General features: G+C 33.8%; 1 protein-coding gene across 9 annotated transcripts in view; it reads left to right on the plus strand.

The window, feature by feature from the left end:
- LOC111636733 (protein Gawky-like) overlaps window positions 1-11,119 on the plus strand; it is a 273,290-nt gene that overhangs the window by 64,435 nt on the left and 197,736 nt on the right. For 6 of the 9 annotated variants that reach the window (XM_023382051.1, XM_023382045.1, XM_023382044.1 and 3 more), the window contains exon 3: window positions 982-1,056. The exons of the other annotated variants lie outside the window; for them this stretch is intronic. In XM_023382051.1, the coding sequence (XP_023237819.1) occupies window positions 982-1,056 (75 nt within the window). The remainder of the gene's footprint in view (window positions 1-981; window positions 1,057-11,119) is intronic. 9 annotated transcript variants of the gene reach the window in all.

Raw genomic sequence — 11,119 nt, forward strand, 5'->3', positions numbered from 1 at the left:
CTATTGTCTCAAATGGAGATTATAACTGTTAGTTAAGGATATTTTTGTAGAAAGACTAGATTGATAATGAAACAGTGTGCAGACATTTCATAGTCCATTGTTGAAATATTAGAATAGCTGTGTTGAAGTGAAAGTATATAACATTGCATTTTTAAAATGTATTTTCTTAGATCAGGGTTGTTGTCCAACCATTTTTCATAATGGGCCAAATTAGAAATTTACATACATTCAGCAGGCCACAAAGATACTTTATATAAATATAAGCTTTTAAAATGTTTAAAATGTAAATGCCAAATTTTAATAACAAATACAGTATTTTTGTAATTATATATATTATTTATTGACAGTAAAAAATGAAATTGTACTCTCACAAAATAAAAATAAATTCAATGTGATTTTTGACATTGCCTTTCTTTTATAATATTGGCAATATCTGCTTTTATGATACTAGTTTTAATTCTAAGAATGTTATTTATATGGAAATCACTCAACCTATTTCTTTCAGCAGTTTTGATGTTTTTAATGCATCAAAAGAATTGTTCACAACAGTATGTATTACCCACATGCATAACAGTTCTCTAGATGTAATTGCTGTTAGAAAACTGTTTTGTCATTATGACATCAAAGTGTATTCAGTGAAATGAGAATAAATTTTACGACATACTTTACCAAAGTAAAATGAAAATATGCCTAAAAAATTTAGGGTGCCGTGGGCCGTATAAAAATATTAAGTGCAGTGCAGGCTGTTGGTTGGACATCCCTGTCTTAGATAATTGAATACATCTATTTATAGTTTATATCACCAGAATTTTACTAACTTTATATGGTGTATTTGTTTAAACTGTTGATATTATTTTTGTTCTCATAAATTTATCTTTAATATTTTATATTAATTATAGTGCTGTAAGTTAGAAATGGATTATGAACATTATTCAAAATTTTACTAATACTAGATGTATTGATAATTGTAAACTTGCATAGGCTCTATGGACAAATATATGTGATGGGAGAGTGAAGAGAATATCAGATTACACCTCCTTAGGAAGCAATTCAAAGGTAAATTAAAATTACTAATATTGCAGGGAATAACATTGAATATAATAATAAAATAAAACTAGCAGTTTGTATATTAACAAAACATTTAAAAAAAATACTTAGATAACAGCATTGAGTATTCAGTTTCTTCCCGAGAATTAATTTTTTCAATACAGTACTTTGAATATAATGTGAATTAATTCATTTAAAATATATATTATTTTAAATTTGAATTTAAATTTGGTACTTTGTAGCTTTTGTCAAAGGAATGCAAATTATTCTAAAACATTAATCTATTAGATATTTTGACTCATTAGTGAAGATTGGCTTGGAGTGTGGAAATTATTATTCATTATGACAAATTATTACTTTTTTTATAAGGATAATTTTAAAACTGTTTTATAATATATCATATTTACTATAGTAGGATGGAGAAATTACTGAGATTGATGTTATGTGTGTTTTTTATCACAAGTACATTCGATGAACCTATAGTCATCATCCTATTTGCGTTACGTTGATGATGATATTGTAGCGTGGGAAGATACATATGAGATGGTTTTTATCTTCATGCAGCAACTCTCAAGTATATATTCTTTCATCAACTTTACTTGGGAGAAAGGCATCTGTGTCTTTGCAGGCACCACTTCTGTCCATCCTGTCGATCTCTATGGCTTCTAATGCTCCAATGTTTTGCCGGTCAAAGATTGTGTATATTAGGGTAGCTTGGTCCCAACGGGGAAATCCCCGGATTGCTGGTGTAATGTGCCAGAACTGTATTAATGTTTCCTTTTTGTACGTCATATTTGTGATCTCTTAACCTGGCTTGCAGCAATCTGTGTGTGGATTCTATATACATTAGTATTCTGTTGAACCTATTGTCCTGTAGTGGGATGTGGTAAACCCCTGGTACTCTTGCATCTTCAGTGCCATCCTTTGCGTTAGACAGAAGGCGGAAAATGTTGGGTTTCCTTTTGTACATTACAAGTATGTTTAAATCTTTTGCAATCCTCCTGTATACTGTATATGATGAAGGGGCGGTTTGTAGCTTAGGACTACCTGATTAGCTTCTGTTTTGTTAATGTTGGTATTGGTGTTGGATGACAAAGCCAGATGTGTGGATGCCAGTGTTGATAAGTGAGTGGCTGTACTGATGGTTGGATGCAACTTGTTTCAGATGCTCTAGTTCTAAATAATCTCCTCTATACACACTGTAAAATAAACGACTTACTTCTGCTGTAAACCAAAACAGTGCTTATTTCCAAATATTTTCACAAACGTTTTCGAACTTAGTTCTTCTTCAGGTGAATAAAACGGGTAGGAGTTCTTTGTTGGTATCTGTCAACCCCATAGAATGTGATTAGGCTCTTGCTACTAGTGTGCGAAACGCGGCTGCTTTATTTGACCATCGGTCAGCTGAATAGGCAGGTATGAATAGGAGATGTAAGTAGGTTTGCGGTAAATTGAGGTGTTGAACTTATTATCCGCTATTTGAATCTTGATGTCTAAGAAATTAACATTAGGGTAGCTTTCTGGATCCAATTTTAGTGTTAATCCATAGTTGTTTTTATTAAACATCTTTAACACATCCCCAATATCTGGACTATTTCTCCATATAATCAAAATGTTGTCATTAATGTATTGGGTGTAAATAAGGATACAGTAGAGCGTCGTTTATCCGAATCAATTGGGGACTGGGGTTGTTCGGATAACTTATTTTTCGGATAACCGATTATGTATGAAAAAATACATTAACCTATCCCATCCTGAAATTTTTCTCCATTGCGTGTCGCTTTGTATTGAATTTTCGTCAATGTTAAGCCTAATGTAAACTTTTTAAAATAATAATCATGGCTATAGTATCGTTAAAAATTATTTCTTTATTTTGTACAAACAAAATAAATATATTGAAAAATATAAAAACAATAAAAAATTATACTTCAGAAGTTAATTTAGTATCAAAAACATAAAATATTTGAGTAGCCCAAGACATAGCCAAAGATTGCAGTGTCACAGCACTAGCGAAAATTTAAATTTGCCAACTGGAATTCTTTCGGATAACTGATGTTTCGGATAACCGACTTTTGGATAAACAACGCTCTACTGTATTATGTTTGAAGTTTATTAAGGACTGCTCTTCCAACTGTTGTAATACAAATTCATAGAGATCAACTGAAATGGAGACTACCCATAGATACTTCCCTGTTTTGGATGTATTGCACTTATCAAAATAAAAACAGGATGAATAGCACAATAGCTATAGCACAGGTCTAATATCTGAGAGTGGAAAGACAGAGCATCAGGGGCTGAGTTTAGGAAGAAATCTCTTAATGTGCAAAATCAAGGTTCCAAACAAATAGATGGAAACATGGAAACAAAATTGAACACTGTAAGATATTCATTCCCATTTAAATTAATAGCAGCAAGTTTGGAGAGAAGTCCACCTGAATTGAAGATTGTGTATATATTGCAAAACTCTACTAATAAAACAGATTTATATCTATAAAGGTCTTGTTGGGTTGCATCTGGCAGTACTTAGATGTTTTTCTTTTTGTATCGGCAACATTAGCAAGAGAAAAAGTATGGATGTGAGTGTGCCAAAATGTTGGATGATGAATTAAAGTTGTTATTATTTAATTGTGAATGTTAGTAGTGATACTTTGGTTGTTGTCAATAATCTGTCTGAAAACAATTGGCAAAATCTGAAACCAATGAAAATCAAGACAAAATCAAGGCAACTATTTCCATATGAAACAATGTAAATCCAATTAATTTATTCTAAACACTCCCAAAATACATACCAAAAATAATTTTATAGAGAATAAATAGTGTTTATATTAATTTCATATTGTTTTTGTATTAATGTTTTTGATTGATCCAAATTAATAACTGTTTGTCATCTTCAATTGTTTGTGATTTCTGTTTTGTTAGCATATTCACATCTTTTGCTACATTAGCCTCCTTTACTACTTCCTTTTTTGCCACAATTGAACTTATCATGGATGGCAACTTCCTGTACATGTGGCTGATATCAGCAATCTTAATGCCACTCTTGTATTTTTCAATGATTTCCTTCTTCAACTCAATCATGTTTTTGGCCTTCTTCTTTGAAGGGCTTCTGGTTGTGGAAACTTTCTTTGGTTCCATGATGAAGCTAAAAACAAAGGAAAGCAGTGGAAGTGTTTGGATAGACACATGGGGTAATGCTCACACAACAAGAAACAATGCCACACTGAGCAGGAAAATGCATGGGTTGCCCTTTGTTTTGGCAAAATTAGCAGCGAGGTCACATGGGCATGCTGATGAAATGTGAAGCAACTGATGAAAACCAAGACAAATTTTTTGCATAAAAAATTATTGAAAACTGAAACTGACAATATCTGAAGTCAATGCAAACTGAGATATTATTATACTTCATTCCTTTTTCTTATGTAGACCATTTTTGGTCTATCAAGGCAGATTTGTAAGACTACATCTAGTGGTAACACAGTCCATTGGGCAAGCTCATATCTAGGTCTTATCCATGTAGACTGTAGATTATCTACCTTATCCATGTAGATGGTAGACTCATGGGGATAGGCCTCATGAGTCTACACGATAAAGCAAATATTCTTAAGAGGCAAACAAGTCTCTGTGAAAGCCAGAATTTCATGTGTCAGTACATTTGCTAATAACGATTTGCAAGATTTTGATACAGAGATCATTGCTATGCTTGATGCTCTAACCTCTATTGGAAAGAGTATGAAAACCTTCACACTCAACTCTTAGTGGTTTGTGAAGATGGTGAGGAGGAAAGCCATGAGCTTCATTTTAGTGAAGTTGAAGACAAGTATTACAAAATAAAAGCTAAGTTGAGTTGATTAATTAACTCCCTAATGGTAGATAAGAAGAAGATAGAGACAGCTGTCTGAAATAGCACAGACTGGTCCAGATGTCAAACTTCCTAGCATACAGTTGCCCAACTTTCAGGTAATAATTTAGAGTGGTGTGCCTTTTGTGACATGTCACTAGTAGGATACATAAGGATGAGACTAAGTCCCTCACAGAAGTTCCATTATTTGAAAACATCACTCTATGGAGAAGTCGCAAGTCTTTTGCATTCGCTGGAAGTGACTGATACTAACTATAACCAGACATGGAGTCTGCTGAATGATAGATATCATTCAGCAGACTCCATGTTGCCGACAACTGGTCCAATGTCGCTTGAAGGCACTCTTTGGAAAATTGATTTTACAGAGAGAATCTGTTGTAGGCTTACATAGATTGGTGGACACCACAGTAAAGAACATCAGAGCACTACAGGCACTTGAGGTAGAGACTGACCAGTGGGACCCAGTATTGGTTTATCTGCTTAGATTGGATATAGATACCCAAAGTGAGGTGGGTATTATCCTACAAGGATAAGGAATATCCAACATTTATGAGTCAAAGAATATATCGAGCAGAGATGTTATGCATTAGAAACCAGTAAGACTGGGAATAGTCCAATGCCTCAATGGCTTCAACAAGCATGACCAAAAGAAGAGGTAATGCACAAGAAGCAGCTGCAGCCTTATGCATTACATCAATGACGAACAAAATCTGTATTACTTATACATGGATGTGATCCTTTACAAGTGTACAGAGTTTATTGCACTTGAACTTGAACAACGAAATAACATAACGAGAAAGAATTACTTGTGGTTTAACTGCTTGGGCAAGGAACATGTAACTAAACAATGTCCATTGACAACAAGCTGTCATGGACACAGTTCCAGGCATCATACATTACTTCACAGTAACACAGAAAAATGTGATATGAAGGTTCGTTCAATTCCAGATCTAGTTAGCCATTTTATGCAAAGCCAGCAGAGGCTAGCATTATTCTTGAGGCTATTTGTTGAGGTGTGAGATAATGTTAATGAATGACAAAGAAGCTCCTGGAGATGTGATCTGAGTAATAGATTCCCACTCATGCTGCCAAATCTCATTTCCTTATGAAGGAGAAGATTAAGTTTTGAGGCTGGAAGAATATAGTAACCAGAGATGATATGACAGTTGGTGGCAGCCCATGCCAGCTGATCAACTTTCTCATTCTCCAAAGTACCACAGTGCCCTCTGGTCCACCCAATAGAAAAACTGTTGGAACTAGTTGAGATGATGTTGAGAATGTCTCTGCATAGTGGTTGAAGACTGTCCTTGTTTTTCAGGACAGGCACAGCTGCAGAGCTGTCTGTGATGATGATAATCATCCTTCCAACAAGATTCTCCTCACACCAATGAACTGCCAAAAGGATGGCAAGGATTTCAGCCTGGGAGACCGAGCACTCTGGGTGAAGAACAGGTGTCAAAGAAACTTTCTGTTCCACCCAAAAACATAGAAAAGGCACACCCAATGCCCAATGGTAGAGATGATGNAGTATAAAAAATTTTTTAAATATAAGCAAAGCTATTTTTTAGCTGGAAGGAAAGTATCAGTAAGCCATCCTAACAGATACCATTGAAAAGTATCAGTAACTAGTACATAGTACTGGCAATTGCTCTTTAAAAACAATACTATATGTTGAGTCAATATATATGCATACTGGCAGTTAATTTTTTAGAAAAGAACACTGAATATGCCATATTTTCTCAATTAAATTCCAGGATTTAAATAAATTAGAGTTTATTTGAAGACTGAAGATGCTGTTAAAAATAAACTTCAGGTTGAAGAGCATGGGAAACATGTTGAAATACTGCACTATATAGGATAATATAATTTAGGGTGACAGGTTTTTTTTATTGAAAACAGTAATTTTTTCAGATCTTGTAGTTGTAACTTGTAAACTAAGGTAATTAAGATATTTGTTTTATTTTAGTTATTTGTCGAAACCGTGTCTTCTTTTTCTTGTTTCTTCTGATTCTATGTCACGACTTGGTGCATTTATAGACACTTGGCAAATAATTCCATCACCTACATTTACTTCTTACAGAAACGCGTTTCGGGCTTTCGCCCCTCTTCAGTCTGTTNAAGATTCTCCTCACACCAATGAACTGCCAAAAGGATGGCAAGGATTTCAGCCTGGGAGACCGAGCACTCTGGGTGAAGAACAGGTGTCAAAGAAAATTTCTGTTCCACCCAAAAACATAGAAAAGGCACACCCAATGCCCAATGGTAGAGATGATGATTGACACATTCTGCACAAGAGTCATTCCTGCCTGTGTGACCATGGAAGAACTCTTCGACAAGGGATGGGTCAATTATCTGGCATATGAACTGAACCAGCTTGACCATTTCTGAGATGTGGAGTTGATTATTCTGGGCCCTTTTCTATCAAGGCCAGTAGAGGTTGTGGAGTGAAAACATACAAGGCTTATTTTACACTATTTATTTGCCTTTCTACTAAGGCTGTTCACTTGGAACCTGATTCATTTCTGGCCACCATTTGACAATTTATCGCTAGATGAGACTTGTGCACTGAAATGATCAGTGACAATGGGGCTAATTTTATTGGCACAAATAGAAGTCTAAAGGAACTTTTTCACCTTGTGCACTCAAAGGAGTTTAATACGGTAATAGGTAATGTTTTATTAGAACAAAATATTCAATGGCATTTTATACCACCTTGAGCATCCCACATCAGTGGATTGTTGGAAGTGGTCATAAAGAGCACAAAAACCCTTTTATGTCGTGTGGTTGGACAAGTGGTATTAACATTTGAAGAATTTGACAGTCTTGACAGATTGAAGCTGTTGTGAATTTAGGAGCATTGTATGCTTTGTCATCTAGCTCTTATGATGTACAGGTTACTCCTGGTCATTTCTTCATCGAAGAGAGCTTTGTTACATTGCCTGATCAAGACTGGACACAGTTTAAGATTAATCAGATGAACAGATGGTGCTGTACTACTAAAAGTGAAAATTGTGAATTATTTTTAAAAAAACATGACAAATTTGTAAATATAATATATATTATACATTTTAATTAGTAATTGACAGATAATTTCTTTATCTGATCCAATTGGATTTCAATAGTTTTCAGTTCAATCCAAAATCCAATCAAGATCATACTTTAAATAATTCCTGTATTTTTAATATGTAGTTAATAACATATACAGATATTATAATTCATATTTGCTTAAAATTAGTCAGAATTTTTAAAATTTTTCATAATGCAATATTTGGTATAATACTTTATAGATATAGATTTGATAGGGAACTCATTTACATCGGATTGACCAAATGCTCCTTGAGGGTCGGACTGCAGGAGCACATAGTGGACATTCAACATAAGAGAAACTCCATCACTATCGCCACTTATGCCTCCGATCCTAACATCTCGGCGGCCTTTAATCAGTCGAAGCTAGTATGCACGACGTCACACATGAACATCTAAAATGGCTAGAAGCCATTTATAAATCGACCCTTAATAATTCATGTATCAATTTTAAAGATGAGTTAATCAAAAATCTTCTACTCTGAATACCCGTATTTTAATAAAATCGCACTTACTAAACCTTTGTTATCCGGTACTTGTAAATTATTCTTAAAAACAAACGTTTTCGGCATCAGTCGAGGCCTGCTTCAGGTTAAAATACTTGGATTCCATTTTTAGAATGAACTTTTAGTTTTGAAATATAATTGAATTCATGCACGTGTTACGTATTGTCGCGTGTTACACCAAAGACTGCAACACACTTTCTTATGCTTGGTGTTACGTATGCTAAGAACAACAAAACGATGACGATACGTAACACGCGCATGAATTCGATTATATTTCAAAACTAAAAGTTCATTCTAAAAATGGAATTCAAGTATTTTAACCAAAAGCAGGCCTCGACTGATGCCAAAAAATGTTTGTTTTTACGAATAATTTACAAGTAACGGATAACAAAGGTTTAGTAAGTGCGATTTTAAAAGATGAGTTAGTTTTGCCTATAGCTTGGCAGGTGTTGATAGACTCTGAACTATAATTGCTAAGAGCTGGTTACCCTATGGCACACATGCGCAACTTGTATTACACTTTCATTTATTTTTTCACATATACCAAGCGCTCCATCCCATCAGAAACTCCCTTTTCACCTGAGGAAGAACTCACAGCAGTTTGAAAACGTTTGTGGTGAACTTTTTTTGTTTTGTTTTTTTCATCACACCGGAAATAGGCTCTAGGAGTTTTATAATACTTTAATCAAGTATTTTTTTTTAACTTTAGTTTTATTAATGTTGAGTGCAACAGGTGTTCTCACCAACCTCATGGGGATGAACTAGGTTAGTGTGGCTTGCTTCTTTATGACAGAAATAATCAAGCATATTTTTTTCTGAAAGATATTGCAAAAACATTAGTATAAAAAATGCACAAATAATGACCCCCCACACACATGCCATGTAATATCTGCTTTTTAAATCAATAATTGAATATTTGATTATTGTTGCAAAAATATTGTAAAATTTTGACACTGATCTGATGATTTATATATTACAGCTCAAGAATTGGTATATATAATCTAAAAACATGCCAGTACATCAATTCAGTTAAACAAAGGAAAAAAATATCTAATATAATGAATGTTTTTGTCCATATCAATTGGACATCTTTGTTACATATGCCTATTAAAGATCAGAATATCAAATCGAATACAGAAGTCAAATTGAATTTTTAAAATGGCTGAGATTCAGGCATATGCCCTATGCAGAGAATGTATATCATAAAGAGGAAATGTTATATAATTAATAAAATAAGAATATTTTGATTAATAAACTTGAGAGCCTACATGAAATAATACTATAGTTTGAACCATACTCTCCATGTCCTCCTCCATGCCATTGACAGATTGTCCAATTTCCTGAATGTAATGGAAGTCAATTTTTCATAGCCTTATAACTTTCTTGACACTCAAATTTATTTTAAATGTGCCAGATCTGCTATCTGATATCATCAAAAGTGACCAGAATGTTGTCATTATTTGCATGTGTGTCAGAGCAGTGTTAAATAGTATTTTTCTAATACTATATTTATATTCTTTGATGCCAGTAGTCAAAAACCTCTTGGTTGCTCCAACATATATTAACAAACAGTCTATCTTTGGGTTAGGTAGGAGAAAAATTTTATATTACTTTTCCCTTACCTGACAATTAATTTTGATATAGTTTATTGATTTTTGTTATTGATATAGACAAAAACATTTCTTAGATATGTTTGTTGTTTGTTTAACTGATTTGGTGTACTAGTACACACCAGTACACCAAATCAGTTAAACAAACAACAAAAATAAATATTTGGTTTATAAATATATATACCAAATACAGTATAAAAAATTTTTTAAATATAAGCAAAGCTATTTTTTAGCTGGAAGGAAAGTATCAGTAAGCCATCCTAACAGATACCATTGAAAAGTATCAGTAACTAGTACATAGTACTGGCAATTGCTCTTTAAAAACAATACTATATGTTGAGTCAATATATATGCATACTGGCAGTTAATTTTTTAGAAAAGAACACTGAATATGCCATATTTTCTCAATTAAATTCCAGGATTTAAATAAATTAGAGTTTATTTGAAGACTGAAGATGCTGTTAAAAATAAACTTCAGGTTGAAGAGCATGGGAAACATGTTGAAATACTGCACTATATAGGATAATATAATTTAGGGTGACAGGTTTTTTTTATTGAAAACAGTAATTTTTTCAGATCTTGTAGTTGTAACTTGTAAACTAAGGTAATTAAGATATTTGTTTTATTTTAGTTATTTGTCGAAACCGTGTCTTCTTTTTCTTGTTTCTTCTGATTCTATGTCACGACTTGGTGCATTTATAGACACTTGGCAAATAATTCCATCACCTACATTTACTTCTTACAGAAACGCGTTTCGGGCTTTCGCCCCTCTTCAGTCTGTTACGTCGATAGTTGTGACTTGTGTGTCCGTACTTCCCGCTCCCTTCCCCTCCCCTCTTTTTTCCCGACTTGACGGACTCCCCCGCATGCCTCGTAATTTGTAACATTACCCTTCTCCGAGTGTTGCACACAGCCTCGCCTGCGACTGTATAAACATTCTATTTTATTTTAATAATTGAAGCCAGTTTTTATGGATGTCGATGCTAAGGTTCTTGTTAATATTATTTTTGTCT

Source organism: Centruroides sculpturatus, unplaced genomic scaffold (genome assembly GCF_000671375.1).
Source record: "Centruroides sculpturatus isolate CEXI.00-Female unplaced genomic scaffold, Cexi_2.0 scaffold1083, whole genome shotgun sequence".
NCBI lineage: Eukaryota > Metazoa > Arthropoda > Arachnida > Scorpiones > Buthidae > Centruroides > Centruroides sculpturatus.